Consider the following 20,422-nt stretch of genomic DNA (forward strand, 5'->3'; position numbering starts at 1 on the left):
GCACTGATGACAAAAGTTGAATCAAATGCCTTTGCCGCATTCAAAGAGACTGAGACCGCTAGTTCTAGACCGAGGTTACTCATTACCGTAAATATGGTACGAAGGTTGTTCGATGTAGCTAAGCTCAACTGATTAGGCAGTACTAGGTGGTGGTGGCTTGGCTCTGAATCAACCCCACATTTATGTTGAAATATTAATCAATACCTTCACCTAGCTCCTTATGGTACAGAACATTCAGAAAAGCTTCTCCATGAAATGGACAGAATCTATGTAAGTGGTATCATTAATTTTAGTAGTACTGCTGTATAATCCAGCATAGTTGTGTATAGGCAATGCTATGATTAAATGCACACCAACGTAGAATGAGGTTTTGTTGTCTTGTTTTTCCAAGAAATGTATTTTTCTGCAGTTGATATGTTGCTACAGAGAGTGCATCTCATAAAAATACTTAGAAAAGAGGAATATGTGTTTTCATGAAAAAAAATTTTTTTTATGTTTCTGCGTTGCTGCAGCAATACTTTAGGAAAACTGACACCAACTTCTCTAATGTCAGTGTTGATGAACTGTGTCTCTTGCAGTAGCACACGCACTAATTGAAACAAAAATGGATGCACAGTTTCATTCTACATCTCTGCGCACATGTGCGTATCATTACATGACCCAGATCTTTATATTCCGTGCATGCTAGTGCTTAGAAATCTGAATACTGGTGACTTTCAGGAGGAGCTTATTAACCTTATTGGCTGATGGACTATCACAATAAAGTAAATATGCTGTGAAATGGAACCTGTTCTTTTGCTTGTTAACTCACGCTGCTATTTGTAATGTTACCTGGGATTCCCTGCTCCAAAAAAAGAGAATGAAGGATATAAATCTATGAACTATACCATTGCAGGAGAACTGTAGTTACATGTAAGTAGCTTTTTCTTTTTTTCTATATCCTCTCTCTGGCCTTGTCCTACTGTTCATCTCTGTGTGACTTTGTTTGGTATTGTGTTTTGTGTCTAACGTTGAAGCATGCCTGGAGCTGTATAAAAACTATGATTAAAAATGTTCTTTCATTGTCAGGGGTGGAGTTTAACATTGATCTGGATAACAAGACTGTTTGCATTGAGTCTGACCACAATGTGGACACCCTACTGGACACCTTAAAGAAGACTGGGAAAGAAGTAAAATACATTGGAGAGAAGTAGCCTGAACGTCGTCAGCGTCCATCCTAACGACAGGCGAAGGTGGGGAAACCGTTTCGACTGTCAGGGCTGCCAGGTTGCTGCACATGCATTTCTTATAACTAGTTGTTCTCGTCCTTCAGTCAATAAGTTCCAACATGGAAATTGTTTAGTTTATTTGCCTGAATAAAAAGCGGTTTTGAAAAGTGCACTGATCTGCTCAGAAGTATGAACAGAACTTTGCCTTTTGATACCTGATTTGTTGTGCTTTACCTCAAGAATTGGTACATTTCCTCGAAGGCAGTTAGATGGTTATCAAAAACTGGTTGAAAACTCTCCAACACCTTTGGTCAAATCTCAATGTACTAAAACATTCAAGATTTTATATGTACTCTGCTCCCATGTATGCCTTCACCCATACTGGCTTAGTTTGCCTGATCAAAATTCATTGAGAATGTTCTGGAGAATATTTTGTGGTTATACAGTGGCAGTCCACTGTGTTATAGGCAATGGCCCAGTCCTCTAGCAATATGCCCTTAATCCGCCTTCGAATGTGTGACACAAACACATTACTAGAGCAATCTCTGTGATTTGATGAAAGTTTGTTTTGGTCTTGTATAAGCTGTTGTACATATGTATTAGTACATGACAGCCTCATGCATGTACTCTTTCTGATCGACTATTTATTAGGAAAATCAAAAAATGTAAATGTTTTCTTGATTAAAGCGGTCATTGTGCTTCTGGTAGCACTTTAATGAGAGCAGAGGTCAACACAGTGCACGGGTGATAGAGACGTTGCAAATGATCAGAAGTACGGGGGTCCTTTGAGCTTACAGAAAATGGAGAGAGCAAAAAGGAGTAAAGCCTGGAATTATTTCACAAAAATTAGAGACGATGCAGTTCAGTGTAAAATGTGTGCAACTGAGCTGAAGTATGCAAATAGTCCTGGAACAATGTTGAACCATTTGAGGCTGAAGCATCCTTCTGTATCCTGTGCAAAAGAAAGGAAAAATCAAACCTCGATGGCAGTTGAGTCCGGCAATTCAAGAAAATGCAGCAGACAACGTGCCGAAAAAGTGACCAATTTGTTGTGCTCCATGATCATCACCGATATGTTGCCTGTAAGTGTTGTTGAGGGCACAGGTTTTCGTGCGCTGATGAGTTTTGTTGAACCAGAGTACTGTGTACCAGGGGGACAGACGGTGATGTCTCGATTGGAAATGTGCTATGACAACTGTGTCAGGTCTCTTAGGGAACACTTGGGAGCTGCTGTTCAAGTAGCATTCACCACCTACCGGTGGACGGCATTGACTGCAGAGAGCTACATGACTGTCATTTGTCATTATATTGAAAACTGGGAGCTTCGAACAGCAGTTCTACATACTGAAAGTCTAGCATTGCATCATGCCGCAGAAAATGTTGCTGAGAAGCTGCACTTGGTGGTTGAAAGATGGGGACTGGCAGGACGAGTCTTGGCTTGCGTACTTGATCATACAAGCGATGTGCTTGCCGACGTACCCAAGTATGTCACATGGGAATTTATCAGTTGTTTTAACAATACTTTGCAGCTTGCCATAGATGATGGATTTTCTTCTTGTGGCGTTGCTTGTGTTGTTGCAGCTGCAAATAGACTAGTTGCCCACTTCCACCACTGCTCCGTGGCTGCAGAAGCACTAGTAAGAAAGCAAGCTAAGCTTCAGGTTAAGCAGCACTGTCTGATCCAGTCATGCAGTCGATGGATGTCTGTACATAACATGTTTGAAAGACTCTGTGAACAGAGGTGGGCTATAACAGCTGTCCTTTCAGATGGCTCTGTAACTAAACAGTCTGCTGCCCAAAAGCTTCAGATGCCAGATGAGAACTGGCAGTTCATAGAAGATATCTTGCCACTACTTTCCACTTTAAAATATGCCACAGCAGCAGTATCTGCTGAACAGTCCTTCTCAATTTCAGATATTTATCCAATTTGCAACAGCCTCCTTCAAACTCACCTCCGAAGTGGGTCACCTGCTGAAAATGGAAATGTTGCTAATTTCAAGGCTGCTGTACGTCACTCGCTGGAGCATCGAATGAAGCCCCATGATCCTGCCATTGCTGCCAAACCAGCCCTGATTGCTTCCATGTTGGACCCACGCCATAAGCACATGCGGTTTCTTTCACCTGTCCTCCAAGTTACAGCTAAATCAAAGCTTCTTCAACTTGCATCCCCAGTAGGAGAAAGTCTTCCGAAGGCTGGGATCGAACCAATGAAGACGGAAGTGGCTGAAGTGAATGAACTAGCAGAACCAACCCCCCAAACCATGTGTGAGGCCAAGAAAAGCGCCATCGTTATGCTTTTAGGTGAAGATTATTCTGTAAAAGGTAATGTGGAGAATGCAGTGGAAAATGAACTGAACACTTACTTCAGAGAACCTTGTCCTTCCCTGGAATGTAGTCCTTTAGCATGGTGGAAGGTCAACGCACAGCGTTTTCCAACTCTTGGAAAACTGGCGCAGAGTTACATGTGTGTTCCCGCATCATCTGTCCCTGCAGAACGCCTGTTTTCAAATGCTGGTCTTACTGAGAACTGTCTTATTACAAGACTAACAGCAGAGCATGTAAACATGTTGATTTTTCTAAACAAAAATCAGCACTATTTTTTAAGCTTGATGTGAAGCTGTTGCAATCTTTTTTCTCTCTCACCAATCAGACTTGTGGTTTTTGCACGATAATGCCATCACAAAGAATACGCACTTCCATATTTTGGAGGCTATAATTAATTAATAAATTGTATTAATTTCTGTGCCTCTTATTATATGATGTAGGAAAAGTTCATTGTTGCCATAGATTTGCTAACTGTTTTAACTTTAATTCCTTGTAAAACAACTTTTGACAACTTGAAGTTGAAGGACATTAAATGGCTCAAACTTTTGAGACTGTTTTTATTGTAAGCTTGTTGGCAAAGAATGTGATAAATATAATTATATTGGTTACATTATTAATTTCCTTTTTATAAACACTTTATTTTAACGTTTTAAATTTACACCAGTCCTGATCAACACTTAATATATTCCCATTTTATGTGGGTAAGGGGGTGTAACGTTCACTACATTGTTTCCTGGTAGTACCATACTTTCCAATGATCTACCTGAGACAAATCCCCCGCACTCTCACCAAAAGCCATTGTACAATCATCTTAATCGCCGATCGTGCGTTCGCCCCACACCTACCCATCCAAATTAATGAGGAGATGCTTTCTTCTCGTTAACTGCAGATAACAGCTGAGTGTGCGGGCGGAAGAGCTCTCAGGCTTTGTCTTTGATATGTGAGGTAGGGCGTCCATAGTCTCTCAAAATAAGTTACTTTATCTTGCAAAATTACTCCACATTTCTTTAGCTTAAAGATTCCATGCGTGTGTGTTTGTGGGGGTTGATGAGCCCTGCACTTTTGAGATGCCGTTAATATCACTGCTAACTGCAGAGATCTCAGTTTGCCAGTAAGTGTCACAAGCGGAAACAAGCACGCTTATTCTGCTTCCTCCTACTAGATAATTCGAGAGATCAGTGCCAGATGAACTTGTTACCTTTTATTTTCCTGGATGACTCGCTCCCAAAAGCCTTGCACATCACCCCCCGACTCCCCCTTCAACTTTACCTCCAAACACCCCCCCCGCCCGACCCATATGAATGACAATAAGTACAAGATTAATCACTTCCATGTTGGCAACCACTGAGGCTCCATACTCTGCCCTCAGGCAAATCAGTGGCAAGTACCATCCAGCATAATTTTGAAACCGGTTTCTTAGTATTTTACGCAAATTGAGATTCAGACGCCCTTCTCTAAGTGAGTATGCAAAAGTCCTCTGAAATTTTGATGTCCATATCTTTAGGGTCTCGTGCCCTGTGCAACAATTTTGGTTGACTCTATAGAGGTCCCGTGGTTTCAGGAAGAAGTTGTTGGCACACATCTAGTCTTAAGTGCTCCTATCTCATACACCCTGCCCAGAACCGCAATAAAGCCTTCAGACCAGGTGGAGTAACTGCTCTCATACATTCCTAGTGGAAAGTCTGGATTTATAATGATCTGAGTGAGGGGATGTAGGTGAGTTGTTGCATGATATGAATGAACTACATTTGTCAGTGATAAAGTGGAATATCACCGAAGATCAATAACCAGTCCCAAAAGTCTTTTGAACGAGGTGGCAGCCAGAGTAGGTTAGATGAGGGCACCCCGCAGGACACCTGGTCCATACAGTACTAAGGTTATTTTTTATTTTTTTAATTGGAAATAAAGGTCAAGGCCAGAGATAGCTGTGCCACTACGAATTCAATCAATCAATCGGGGGTTTATATAGCGCGCTACTCACCCGTGAGTGTCTCAAGGTGCTGGGGGAGGGGGCAGCTCCAGGTCAGTCGGAAAGCCAGGTCTTGTGGTCTTTCCTGAAAGTGTGCAGGGTCAGAGCGTCTGATGTTCACAAGGAGCTTGTTCCAGGTTAAAAATGTATAAATAACCCAACCCCTCCCTTCCACTGGGATCAATCTAGAAATTTCTCGCCACTCTGTGTGATCTGTCATTTCAAGTGAAGGACCATAATCTTTTTCTGTATGTTTTGAATTACTTTAAGAAGAAAAATCAAGGGTATTTTTCTTGCAGCATACATAAGCCTCGGGAGGAGGGTAATTTTAATTTTATTCAGTCTTCATGAGATGTCTAGCAGCCCCCATCTGTATAAGTCTTTGAAAAGGGTATCCAAAGGTGGGGGGGACATTAATCCTATACGTTTAAGTAACCTATGATGGCAAGACCCCACTCAAGTAGCCCACCCCAGTTGTAGATCAACTGATTTATTGTAGTTGACTTGAAAATCCAAAAATGTTTGGAATATCTACAACTCTTCTAACAGTTTAGGGAGAGAATTAGTGGGATTTGTCAAAAACACAGCACATCTGCGAACAAGGCTACCGTAATCTGCTTCAACAGTTTTCTCGATTTGGATAGAACACACATCACAAACGAGGCTTTCCTAGAGCTTGGGCAGGTGTATGGTTGCGTGGTCCCTGAGGTGCTTATACGAAGAACCAGGTCTTCAGCTTCTTGCAGAACTCTAGAAATTAGGAGGAGGCTCTGATGTGTTATGGGTTGTTGGTCCATGACTTGGGTGCGATGTAGGAGAATGAGTGACCTCCCTCTTGGTTTTGTGGATGCAGGTAGTTTGTGAGAATGAGGCAGAGCGTAGGTGTCTGGTGGGTTTGTAAGTGTATGTGGCTGTATTCTGGTCATGTGTTTGTAGGGCTTTGTATGTATGCATGAGAAGTTTGATTTGTCTGCACGTGTGATTGAGGAGCCAGTGAAGCTTACTGAGGTGCGGTGTGATGTGGGTGCGGTGTGGGAGGTGGAGTATGAGTCTTGCAGCAGCATTCTGAATGTTCTGGAGTCTGTGTAGGAGTTTTTTTTTAATTTCCGTTTTAGAGTGTTGTCATAGTCCAGCCTGCTGGGGCTGAGTGGTTGTGTGATGGTCCGTCTGGTGTGCTGACCATTTTAAGATCTTTTGCAGCATGCATAGGATGTGGAAGCTGGAGGTGCTCACTGGGTGGGCTTGAGCAGTTCTGTAAAGCTTGTCGTCTAGGATGTTCCCTAGATTTCCTGATTGGTCTGTGGGTGTAGGTACTAGCTCTGACAGCCTCCCATAGGTAGTTCTTGTTGCCGAAGACCAATACTTCTGTCTTGTTAGAATTGAGCTTCAGGCAGTTGGTTCGCATCCAGTCTACAACCAGAGGTATGTAATTGCTGAAGTTTGTTCTGGTGGTGGTTTTCTTGTTTGTCACAGAGAGGATGAGTTGTGGGAAACTGTTGATTGCTAAGGAGATGTCGAGCAGGATGAGGGCAACTATTTCTCATCGGTCTGGGATAGTTCTAATGTCGTCTGTGGCTGTGATGAGTACTATTTTGGTGTGGTGGTTCTTTCTGAATACTGATTGAGTTTTCTCTAGAAGATGGTAAAGCTTAATGTGGGTTGTGAGTTGCTTGTTGATGGCCTTCTTAATCACTTTGGATGCATAGGAGAGCAGGGAGATTGGTCAAACATAGCTCAGTTGATTCAGGTTAGCTGTGGGCTTATTGAGGAGTGCGTTGATCACTGCTACTGATCTACCCGTAATCTTGGGGTTAGCGTTTACTCTATGAATCAGAGCCTTCATTGTTAATGCAAAAATAGATTGAGACAGTGGACAGCCCTGCCTCATGCATCTTGTCAAAAAATGGGGTCTGACAGTCGAGATATCACATTTCTGCAAGTTGAAGGCTCTTGAAAATGTGCTAATATTAAACTTCTGATTTTAGGCCCAGACCGGCTCCTCAAGCGAGAGAAGCCCTAACTGTAGGTGGTCTTGAGAGGCTACACCATTCAACTTCAGGGCTAATCGTATACTGTCTCCCATTTTCCTTTCTCATATAAAGCTTGTTGGGTAGGGTGAAACTGTTAGTTGCCATATCCCAACTTCCACTTGTGAGCATTCTGATGAAAATCCTGACATCACTATTTAACCAAACTTTGTGCCTGTACGAATCACATCTAAATGGATCTTTGTTGGGCTTTAATATAAGCATGAGGGTTATCTCCATCGTAAAGGTGATCTTACCCGTCACTGTGAATGTTTCAAAGAGTTTAGTCAAGGGGATGGACTAGAATTTAAAAAGATGAAACTTTCCGGGTCAGGAGCCCTGTTTGGGAAAGATTTTATAGCAGTCCTTATTTCTTTCTCTGAGAGATTCTTCCAATCCCTCCAACAGGTCTTGAAGTATATCCAGAAAGGACTCCCTCAAGGTATTGATTCTGAAAGATAGGAGTGGCTTGGTCACCATTTTGTAGTACTGTACGAAATTGCTTCCTCTTCCGAGGTTTTAAGTGCACCATCCGATGTCTTAATAATATCGATTTAATTTTATTACGTATGCTAACAGCTTATCAGCCTTGTCTCCTTACTCCTAATATAGTTATTTATTGCTCAGTAAGTTATGGGCTGCGTCTTTAACCATCAGTAGTTCTAGTTCTATCTTACAGGAGTGAAGGTCCCTGTAAACCTTTCTCGGACTATTCCCTTGGTCTTGAGACTAGCGATCAATTTTTTTCTTCTTGAACAGATTTTTATTTGTCAAGTCACACATATATTGCAGGGCTCTGCTCTCCAGAGAAGACTGCACAATCAGACCATACAAAAGACATGGCTTTGACAGTTTTTACATAGTTGTATGAAAACATGAATAACATAACCATTTACCCCTACTCCCCTCCTCCCCCCCGATCCCCCTTACATCCCTGAGCAAAGCTTACAAATAAAGTAGGAGGACCTACCCCCTCACCCCCCCCCCCCCCCAGCAACCCCACACTCCCAACATGTGTATGTAAGTCAGCCCAACGGGTGAGCCTCTGTCGCTGGTGGTGGATCTAATAACAAGCCCTGATAATCTGCCCAACATTTCTAGATCTTGTAGTGCTTGTTCGGGCACCCCCTAGCAACAAGAATGGGTTGTTCCAGCCCCATACAGAAATTCAAGCCATTCTGCTGCACGGCCACAGAGGGGCGGGGCCCTCGGCCCCTTCCATGCCCTGGCAATGTCCCTTTTCTCTAGGGTGAAGCTCAATTGCATCAGATGCCGCTTGTAAATATTGCCTCCTATTCCTTCCATATCATGAAGCAGAGCCAATCGCGATGTGCGGGGAAGTTCCCACCCCAGAACCTCCGAGAGGCAGGTAAACACTCCCCTCCATAAACGATCTAGGGAAGGACCGTGCCAGACTGTGTGTGTAAATATGCCCTCCTCTCGACTGCATCTAAGACACATAGGAGAGGCTACCAGCCCCGCCGTGCACAGGCACGCTCTTGTAAAATAAACCCTGTGTAGGTATTTGAACTGGATGAGGTGGAGTCGTATGGCAAGGGGCCGCCCCTCGTGGAGCAGCCAGGGCCTCGTTCCAGTCTTCCTCCTCCAGTGGACCCACATCTCAACCCCCCCCCCCCCTGTCTCCCCGGAGTTTCTGAAGCGAGAAAGAGCAGTGAGTAACCAGGGACAGATAGATCTGGGAGATTTTACGGTCCTCAAGGTCCCCCATAAATACTTTTTCCTCCAGTGGGCTGAAGTCTGGCAAGGACACCACGCCTTCCAAGCTGAGGGATAAAGCATGCCTAAATTGAAGATCATGATAAAACTGGGACTGCGGCAAGAGGAAGTCTGTCTGAAGGTCCTGAAAAGATTTGAGCGTCAGCCCCCTCATCACATCTGCTAGGACTGAAATGCCTATATTATCCCACCCCTGGAATCCTTATAGGGCCGCCAGCTATGGTAAGATCCATTATTCCATAGGGGAGTCTCCCGGGTCAGCGTGTTCCACCACCACATCCGTCTCAGCGCCTGTCTCCAGATCTGGAATACCACCCGTGTAGCCGACGGAAGTGAGCCCCGCAGTGGCTGAGTATAGGAGTGTATGCAGTGAGTGGTGGCCCATAAGTTGCAGCTCCACCGCATATGCTGGGTCATCCCTGTTGCCCTACCACCACTCATTAAGGACCAGCAGGTGTGAGGCCTGATAATACGACAGAATATCTGAGGGCGCTAGCCCCCCACAGTAAGTGGACAAGCAGCAGGTTTGCAAAGCTAAACGCCCCCCCCCCCGCCTCATATAGAAACTGGCCAAGCACTGCATTCACCTGTCGAAACCATCGGGACGGGATCTGATAAGGGTGGTTCTGTAGCTGATAGTGTAGCCGGGGGAGTGCCACCATCTTAAAAATGGCCGATCTGCCACATATGGACTGGGACATTCAAGACCAGGACTTGATCTCATTGTGTATTCGTTACCACACCGGAACCAGGTTACGCTCCCAGGAGACGGCCGGCACATACGACAAAAACACGCCTAGGTATTTCTGGCCCCCCACTGCCAGTTGGACAGAGGAGATCCACACGCTCTTCCGATCTTTGAGAATACATAACGTGGACTTATGGGGATTCATATATAATCCAGATGCCTCCCCAAAAATCTGCATGATACGCAGTAGCCGCGTTCCCGTTTTATCCACGACTGTGAGAAAGAAAAGGATGTCGTCCGCATATAATGCGATTCTATCTGATAGTCCCTCTGCCCATTCAAATCCCCGCACCTGTGTATCAATGTGCACCCATGCAGCCAATGGCTCCATAGCCAGAGCAAATAAATAATGGGACAGGGGGTATTCCTGCCGCGTGCCCTGCCTGATAGAGAAAGAGGACGAGGTCGCACCAGCCACCCGCACCGACACAGTCAAATCTGTGTGTAGGAGCATTAGATAGGAAAGGAAGCGCGGTCCAAAGTTGAGTCTTCACAACTATGCAAACAAATACACCCAGCTCAGGGACTCAAAGGCCCTGTCCATATCAGCCAATAGAAGCGCCGCTGTTTCACCCACCTGCCAGATAGCGGCCATTGCCACATGTAACCGCCTGATGTTAGGTCTGGTCGCCCTCTTGGGCATAACCCCAGCTTGGTCCGGGTTGACCAGCCTGGTGATGTGAGGCAGAAAACGATTAGCCAGGGCTTTGGCCAGAATTTTTGTCTCTGTATTTAAGAGATTGGGCAATAGAATGCTTGTTGCTCCGGGGCCTGCCCGGCTTATGAAACACCACCACCACCTCCTCATGGGCATCCTCCACTACGGATCGATAATGAGGGGCCAGTTGCATGAAATAGCTTTTAAAACTTTCACTAGGGAACCCATTGGACCCAGCAGGCCCTGTCCCGGTCGAGGCTCCCCAGCACTGCCACAAGCCCCAAAAAAAGCCCCGCTGCAGATGAGGACGGTGTCCACAATGTCTAGGGACTGCAGGGTCTCAGCGGGGTTCAAATTATCTTCGGAAAGTCAGGATAAATGACTAATTAATTTCGGGCTGGACGGAGCTCGCTCAGCACACGTCCGCCATGCTGGCTTGCCAAGCCATGCCCCCAAGACTAGCTATCTTGGCCTTCAATTCAAGACATCTAGCTTTAGCCGTCCCACAGAAGGTAGCTTTGTGTTTGATCAGTTCACCTCTTGTTACAACTTTGTGTCCCATATAACTGGCCTCTGTCTTATTCTCCCCTAAGTCTTTCTTTGAGGCTACCCTAATATTTGAATGAAGCATGGGGTCCCCAACGCCACCTGGAATGTCAGAAGAACCGGAGCATGGTTCGAGAGCGCACAATTGCATGAGGGGCATAGATCAGGGAAAGTTTATTCTCAAATTAAACCTATTGACCTTTAAGGAGAAAGAGTAAACTCTCCTGCGCTCTCTAGCCATGTGCATAGGTCGCCAAACATCTAAGGTGTAGATCATTCACACCTCCTGTCAGCCGGTAGGGCCGGGGTTGAGTGCCATGGAGCAGCAAACTTGTCCATATCAGGATTTAAGGTAAGATTATATCTCCCAGCTATCACTGGATGGTCCACCACAAAGACAGTGATATGAAGAAGAAAGTGGCGATTAAAACCTCTCCTTGTTGTTGTTCGGTCCATATACTGAAACTATTGAGAGCAGGTGCCATTAGAGCATGCCTCGCCAGACAGCTATTCGCCCTTCTTTGTCTCTACAAAAGGAATTGGGGACTCTGAATGCCTTAACAGATTTTGGATAGCCACCCCTATGACCTGTGAGGTAGTGGAGTCCACCTGTATAGAAAAATATTGAGTCTTAAGGCGTTCGGCATGAGTGATCAGGAGGTGGATCTCCTTAAGGGGGACAACATTATTTGCTCCCTTCACATGAAGCCAATGCAAGAGTGCTTTATGTTTAACTGTTTAGTGGCAGGAATGTTATCGTCCGAGGTGCTCTTGAGGCTGTGTTAAGGTTTGTGAGGTGATCACATGCATTGCTTCAGTTCATCCATCCACTCAACGTGATTCATAAAGTCTCTCCCAGGCATTCTCGTATCAGGGACACTTACGAGAGAAATCAGTAAACCAAGTCCTTCTCGCCAACTGGTTCTTACTGAAGATGGTGTCAGAGAGGTTACATAAACCACTAATAATGCGTTTAGCAACAGACAATATGAGAACCAAAAAAACTCCCTGACTTATGTCCTTACTAAGTATTAATCGAGAACAGTGGTCTAACCTCGCAGTACGAGGGGCTCGCTCTCTGACTTTGGGTCTTGTCAAAAGCAAAGAGGAAAGAGTTTAGAATTCAGCAAAGGAAGAAGAGAGGGATAAAACAAAAGAGCATGTCGATCATGCACTTACTTTACCAGGCGATGGTCAGTTCTTAGGTGATCATTCCTTGATTTTAGAATTACTATACTGTACGTTTTGTCTTTCTGGGGGCCCTTTTTAGGACAGGTCTTTTAATTGGAGTCGGGTTCAGCTTTGCTGGCTGAAAAATTGTTTCTTTGTGTCATGTTGGTGGCTTTTCTTCTGGCTTTCTGTGGCTGCTGTCTCTGCCATGTCTTTCTCCGCATTTCTGCTGTTTTATCTGGGTCTTCCTTGCCACACCTAGTTCGAAGTTCATGGCTGGTTTCTTTTTCTATTGAAGTCGCAACCGTCAATTTCCCATTTAAAGTTAACATCCAGCAGAATGGACAGGCCCATTTATAGGGGATCTGTTTGTTTTTAAGATGACCTGTTACTATGTTGAGTGATCTTTACTTGTCAATGTCAGGGCAGAACAGCAGTGGAAGACAAAGATACTTCTATACTATGGAGTCAGTTAACCTTGCTGGTTTCAAAATAGCCTCCTTCGCCTTAAAAAAGTACACCCAGGTCAACACTTCGAGGAGTCAATTTCTTTGCTATCTGAAATGCAAAGAATGCTCAGTGGTCACTGGCAGCATCTTCTTTTCTTTTCAGAATGGAGTTAAGGAGGCGCTGCACATAATCTTCCAGCTCGTTGCCGGAGATCCGGTCTCTGATCTCTCTGATGCACAAGTTAGCACTGCAAGCTTTATATTCACCCATCATTGACTCGGTCAGGCAGAACCTGATGGTGAGTTTCATGTTCTTTAACTCTGGTACCCAGTACCTCTCTATGATGTGCTCCAACTGCCATTATTTCCTCTAATTGGTCTACCCTGCGTTCATCTTTATGGATAGACTGGTCAAACTCCGACACAGAATAGTAAAAAATCCTGTCGCAGAGAAGCCATTTCTTTCTTTAATTGCGACATTCACAGATTGGTATCTGCTTTAGTGTCCTGAGCTTCTATGCTTATCTGGGAGCCAGTTCCCCCAGCTGGTCTGTAGACACAGAAGGGGCATCGGTCAGGTGCCCCAGCAGATTGTTGATGGCCTCCCAAAAGGTTGTTAATGGCTGTTGACTTCTGTGCTTTGGGACGGATTGCTGACATTACATAGCACCATTAGGTGAGCGTCTCTAAACCAGCTACTTCCTCACCAGAGAGCACAGCCAAGCTGTCGGTATCCAATAAGTGTGACCACGAGTGGATAGCTGTCTCGACGAATCCGGTCTCAAGGTGTGGCATGTAACTAATATCTGGTATAGTCAAGTGAATTTCCCATTACTGTGTCAACTGAGGAGGGGCCCACCTAAACCTCTCATTTAATAATTTGACCTGCACATTATTTAGTAAAATTTATTTTATTTATTTTGAAAGTTTTATATAGCGCGGACAAGATCTTCGCAGATATCAGAGCGCTTTACAAAGAATAGTACATGAAGGAGCATAATCAGACAAATAAATCAATAGGTCAAACAGTACAAATAGGTGGCTGCAAAGCCAATCATGTGAGTAATAGGACAACTAATACAAATACAAATAAGCAAAGGGGTCAAACATGTAGTACAGATCGGTGCAGAGTATTAACAGTGTTCGAGATAGTAGTTCAAGTGTATTTAGCCATGAGGATAGCTTTTACTTCATTTTTAAAGAGTGTAGTGGAAGAGATAAGCCTGGTTTCGGGAGGGAGTGAGTTCCAGATCCTAGGCGCCATTCCTGAAAAGGAGCGCTTATATGTTTTTTCCTTTCGGAATCTTCGAGGTTTCAGCAGAAGATTGTTTGTGCCTCTAGTGTTTCTGGCTCCGCCAGAGATTGACAGTTTCTGAGCGAGGTAGCCGGGTGAGTTTAGGTGTACCGCCTTGTGTGTCATGCAGGCGATTTTCAGATGTATTCTGGCTTCAAAAGGCAGCCGGTTCAGGGATTTCAAGTCAGGGTGATATGGGAGTGCTTTTTTGACCCAGTGATGAGTCTCGCTGCAGCGTTTAGAGAAGCTCTTAGGGGTGCGGTTGTAGTTAGGGGGAGTCCGCAGAGGGCGATGCTGCCATATTCAAGTTGAGGTTTGACAAGTGCTTGTACTGCGGTTTGGAAGTCTTTGGCTGGGAGGAAGGGTTTAAGTTTCCTCCGAGTATTGATCTGGAAGTTCGCTCCCTTTGTTGCCTTGCTGATATGTTGCTGCATGTTGAGAGTGGTGTTGAGTGTTATGCCTAAAGATTTTGCTGAGTCCACGATGGTGGGTTGGACATTGAGTGCGGTTAGGTGTTTAAGCCAAATTTGGGTGGTGGAGATCTTCGTTGGAGGCGAGATCAGAAGGAACTCTGTTTTCAGGGCATTGAGTTTGAGATGATTGTCGGCAAGCCAGGATTGGGTGCATCTGATCGTGGAGTTCAGGAGCAAGATGTCTTTGGGGGACTGTAATTTGAGATAAAGTTGGGTGTCATCGGCGTACATGTGAAAGTGTACATTGGATGCTTGTAGCAAAGTGGTGAGAGGTTCCATGACTAGGTTGAACAGAGTTGGGGAAAGAGAGGATCCTTGGGGGACGCCTAGCGTTACGGGTATTGGCGAGGACATCAGGTTGTTGCTCTTGAATTTCTGCGACCTGTTGTGAAGAAAGGAAGTGAACCACTTGAGAACAGTTCCAGATAAACCCATTCTGTGTTTAGTAGTTCTAGTAGATTCTCATGTTTAACGGTGTCGAATGCTGAAGAGAGATCAAGGAGGATGAGGAGGCAGGTGTCGTTTTGGTCTAGCATTTGGAGTGCGTCGTCAATTATGTGAGTCATAGCAGTTTCTGTACTGTGTCCTGCTCGGAAGCCTGACTGGTGAGGGTTAAGGAGATCAAATTGTTCAATGTGTTTAGTCAATTGTAGTTGTGCGCATTTTTCCAGCAGTTTGGCGAGAGTGGGAATATTGGTAATGGGACGGTAATTGTTGAGATCAGAGGGGTCGGCTGTAGGTTTCTTTAGTAGAGGTGTGACCTGACCAACTTTGAGGGAGTCAGGTATGCTTCCTTGTTGGAGAGAGCTGTTGATAATTTTAGTCCAGAGAGGGAGAAGCAAAGGGGTAAAGTCTTTGACTGCGGTAGCAGGAAGGGGGTCCGTGAGGTGATTGGATGGTTTCAGGGTGCTGAGCAGTTTGCCAATTTCCTCTTCCGAGTATGTGCCAAAGGTTGACCATGTAGCATTGTTTTTTGGTTCAATGGGTGCTAGGCACTGGGGTTTGGAGTAGAGGCTTGCGTCAATGAGGAGATCGTTCTTTATGTTGTCAGTTTTTTGGATAAAGAAAGTAGCGAAGTCTTCGCAGGAGGGTGCCTCCCGTACAGTGTTGAGTGGTTGGGGTTGATCCTTGGATTGTGCTCTGATTAGCTCAAATAGTTTTCTCGGGCGGTTTTTTGCTTGGTCGAGCTGGAGGCTGAAGAAGTCTGCTTTTGAGCGTTTTATTTTCCTGAAGTAGGCGTTTCTCTTTTTCTTCAGATCTTTTAGGTGCATTGCAGAGGGAGCTGATCTCCAGGTACGCTCTGCCATTCGCATGGCTCGTCTATCCTCATTGAGACTCCCGTCGTACCATGGATTGGAGATTTTAGTAGAGACTCTTTTTAGCTGCATAGGTGCAGCCTCATTAATTATTGAGGTCATAGCGTTGCGATAGTGGTCAGTCAAGGTTTGAACGTCCGTAGCGCCAGACGGTGGGAGTAGGAGATTGCAACTGTTAGGGGGCAAAGAGCCTGGGTTGAGTTTTTTCATGTCCCTTTTCCAGACTTTGGGTTTGGAGAATTGTGCCGGGTTAACTTCATCATTGATGAAGAATGTGACAATATGATGATCTGACCAGTCACAGGGTTGGATGGACTCGAGTTGGATAGAGTCCTCTTTGGAGATGATCAGGTCGAGGATAGAACCTTTCTCGTGGGTCGGGCTGTCGCATATTTGGGTGAGGTTAAGGGCATCGAGGAAATTTTTAAGACTATTTACCACCGCGTCATTGCGATCGTTCCTGTGGAGGTTGAAGTCGCCAAGGTATATTTGGGTGAGCTGCCGTCCGGAATTGGTTGAGATCATATCCATAATTTGTTGGGAAAAGGTGAGGTTGTCCCTGGGTGGGTGGTAAATGCTGTGAAGAGAGCATATCGGTTTGCCCTCACTAATAATGTCGAGGCAGATGTATTCCCAGGATGTTGGGGATGGTAGGGAGGTGGAATCGACTTTCAGAACAGAGAGGTTGTTCCTGTAGATGCATGCGATTCCACCACCTATTTTGCCTGATCTGTCGAGCCTGATAATGTGGTAGTTGGGAGGAACCAGAATGTCCATTATAGGTTTCGAAGATTCAGTTAGCCAGGTTTCAGTCAGGATGATTAGGTCAAGGTCCAGCGATAAGAGGAGATCAGCAATGGCGGCGGAATGTTTCGAGGCCGATCTGCAGTTGAGGAGAGTGCATTTGAGACGGGGTGTGTTGAGGGAGGTAGATGGTTCTAGAGAGAGAGGGACTTTTCTAAGGTTATTGGGGATGGAGAATCTACTGTTTAGTGTGGGGGGTCTAAGGGGATTTGAATGTATCGTGGGAATGGTGAGGTGTGGGGTTGTTGTGTGATTTTGGGGGGCTGGGTCATAGGAGCGGAGAAGGGTGAGTGTGTTGAGGTCAGAATTGGGGTTGTGGGTGCGACGAGGGCGGTTGTTGCGATTGCGAGCTGGGATTGAGGTCAGGTTGGGGGAGAGTTGAGTGGGCGGGTTAATCGGAAGGGTGGGGGACAAGTTGGGCGGGGGGGTGTGGTTGTGTGAAGGGTTGCAGGGGCGACGAGGGGGACGAGGGCAGTTGCTGCGCCTATGAGCAGGGATTGACGCCCGGTGTGGGGCGTGTTGAGTGAGGGAGTCAGTCGGAGGGGTAGGGGACAAGTTGGGAGGGGAGGTGGAGGTGGGTGAGGGGTGTATGTGGTGTGTGGAGAGTCGTTCTTTGATGATGTGTATGTCTTCTTTGATCTGCATAAGGGTGGCCATGATGTTGTCCATCGTGGGGTAGGTGGTGGAGGTGGGGGTGGTAGTCAGAGGTGAATGACTGACCAGGGAATTCGCGTGCAGGTGGGAGAGTGGGCTGGTGTTCGAGCAGGTCTGCGTTGTGTTAGTGTCCGGGATGGTGTTAGGGAGGAAAGAGGTTATGGGCGGGAGGGGTGTGGCTGTGGTAGGGGGGAGGTTGGTGGTATGAGTGAGGGCATTGATGGTAGGCGGGGGGGGTCAAGGTGTAGGCTGGGAGACTGCTAGTAGTGGTGGGGGTGCAGGAAGGGTAGTGGGGGCTGAGAGTAGGAGGGGAAGTGGGACTGGAGATGGTCCTGTTGTGGGGTGGGGGAGTTAAATTAAGAGAGGAGGTGTGTTCTGCGTAGTTGGTTAGGGGGTAATGGGGACTGAGAATGGGGGGGGGGATAAAGGGGGAGAATTGACAAAATGCGTGTTGTTCTGTTGCTGAACTAGGTTAGGTGTGTTGTGGGTGGGAGCTGTGCTGTCAGGGGTGAGCGGAGTGTTAAAGCCCGCTGTAGGTGTGAGAGGAGTGTTGATGGTATGTGTGGAGGTCCGATGGTTAGTAGAAGGGGTGGGGGTGTGAGTGGTGTATGAGGGGGAGCGATCTGTGTCTGTGTTTGAGGCGTGTGTTACGACTGCCTGGTGCTGAACTGGGATAGAGGGGTTGTGGGTGTGAAATGTGAGGCCAGGGGTGGTAGGTGTGTCCCTGATTGAGGAGTGTGTAGTAAGTAATTGGCTCTGAGATAGGTTAGAAGGGTTATGGGTGGTAGGAGCTGTGAGGTCATGGATGGTGGGACTGGAGGAGATAGGAGTGTTGGTCCGCGAATTGGAGAGGTGCTCTTTGAAAGTGGGGAACAAGTTGTATAGTAGTTCCAGGTTCCTGTCTGTGGATTGAGATAGGACAATCCCGTTATTGTAAATAGTGATGGTGGCTCTGCCTGGGAAGAATTGGGACGGTGTGATGGAGAGAGTTAGGCTGTGAGTGGAATTCCTGGTGGAGGAGACGGTGAGTAAGGTGATAAACGCTTTTCTCCATTGCGCTCTGCGTGTGGTGTGGAATATGATATCAGTGTTCAGGGATCCATTGACCGGTGAGAAGTAGGTGGGTTTCAGGGTGTGACCTAAAGAAGTTGTGTTTAAAGCGTTTAGCGGCTTTTTTGGTGAGTGACGGTGGGTAGTTGATTTTATATGTGTGATTGCCGATAGGATCCATGTTGCGATGGTGGTTTAGGAGGGTATGGGGTAATGCACTATAGTGGTACACATGTGCAGAGGAACAAATACATATAATAAGTTACACAATACAACGTGGTACTAATGATCAGTCAACATAACCCAGATGTAAGAGTGTGCAAGGAAACAAATACATACAATAAATTACAAGGTACAAAAGTGGCACTAGTGATCAACCAGCATAACCAGGATATAAGAGTGTGCAGTAGAGCAAATACCTACAGTAAATTGCAAAATACAAAAGTGAAGTATAATACTTCAGGTAGAAGTATAATACTGGGACAGGTTACAGATGCAAATATCAAGTTGCATGGGTTAAAAGTGAACCTAGGGGGCAGAAGTGACACTAGTGAGCAACCAGAGATGTATGAGGTAGCAGTCGGTGCATTAGAGAGAAGAGTGAGAATGGATGCGGGTTGTATAACTGCAGGGTAGTGCAGAATACAGTAGAAGTATATGATGTATGAGGTAGCAGTCGGTGCATAACAGGAGAAAAAAGTAGGAATGGGTGCAGGTTGCGGAAATGTGCAGAATAGTGCAGAATACAAGTGCAAGTATAATACTGATAGAGTATAAGGACAGGATACAAATGCAAACAACAATTTACATGAATCAAAAAAACAAAAATGAATCAAATATCAAAAATCAAAAGTGACATTAGTTAGCACCCAAAATATGAGGTAGGGATCTGTGCCTTACAAATGTTCAAAATTCAGGTAGGAGTGACACTAGTGAGCAATCAAAATATGAGGTAGCAATCTGTGCATTACAAATGTACAAAATACAGGTAGAAGTGACACTAGTGAGCAACCAGAAATATATGAGGTAGCAATCGGTGCATTACAGGAGAGAAGAGTGAGAATGGATGCAGGTTGCAGAACTGTGCATAATAGTGAAGAATACAAAAGAAGTATGCGATATATGAGGTAGCAATCGGTGCATACCAGGAGAGAAAAGTGGGAATGGGTGCAGGTTGCGGAAATGTGCAAAATAGTGCAGAATACAAGTGTAGGTGTACTACTGATCAAGTATAAGAACAGAGTACAGATGTAGACAGTAATGTACATGACTCAAGAATCAAAACTGACATTAGTTAGCAACCAAGGTATATGAGGTAGCAATCTGTGCATTACAAGTGTTCAAAATACAGGCAGAAGTATAATACTGCAAAAATAGGCAAACAATCTTTCATATGTGAGGTAGCAATCTGTGCAGTACAGAAGGTCAAAATACAAGTAGAAGTATAATACTGCAATAATAGGCAGACATTCTTTTACAAGAAGGTGTAAATACATAACTGAGCAAAGTACTCGGTATTTGAGATTAGATTAAAATGATAAGTTCTTAGTGTATGTTCCGATAATGATTAGTCCAGGATGGCCGCCCAAGAGAGAGACTAGACTAAAATGGCCGCCAAATAGGTGAGATAGAGACCGTAGTCCTCTGTTTGTTGCTGTTGCTTAGATAGCAGGGAGGAGCAGTTTCCCTTCCCCAATCATGCAAGCAGGGGAGATAGAGATATTAGTCCTCTGTCTGCTGCTATTACTTTGAGCCTAGGGTAAGGAATTTCACTTTCTATTTGAGCAAGCAATGCTCAAGGCTAGCTGGGAGGGATTCTTATCTCTGTGTGGGGGAGTTAAGCTGAGGAGCCTCGTGGACACAAGAGGTACCGGAGGGGATTTATTGCTAACAGTTTTATGGCCCCAGCCATTTTGAACAAAGGAGGTAGTTTTTAAAAAGTGAGCAGGCGGGTGGGAGAAATAAATACCTTAAGTCTCTGTGTGCCTGTTGAG

The 20,422-nt window shown here is 45.4% G+C and overlaps 1 protein-coding gene across 1 annotated transcript in view; it reads left to right on the forward strand.

The window, feature by feature from the left end:
* ATOX1 (antioxidant 1 copper chaperone) overlaps positions 1 to 20,422 on the forward strand; it is a 100,269-nt gene that overhangs the window by 41,444 nt on the left and 38,403 nt on the right. The window contains exon 3 of the mRNA XM_086931271.1: positions 1,069 to 1,232. Coding sequence (XP_086787397.1) covers positions 1,069 to 1,193 — 125 coding nt within the window. The 3' untranslated portion in view covers positions 1,194 to 1,232. The remainder of the gene's footprint in view (positions 1 to 1,068; positions 1,233 to 20,422) is intronic.

This window comes from Lissotriton vulgaris, chromosome 7 (genome assembly GCF_964263255.1).
Source record: "Lissotriton vulgaris chromosome 7, aLisVul1.2, whole genome shotgun sequence".
Lineage (NCBI taxonomy): Eukaryota > Metazoa > Chordata > Amphibia > Caudata > Salamandridae > Lissotriton > Lissotriton vulgaris.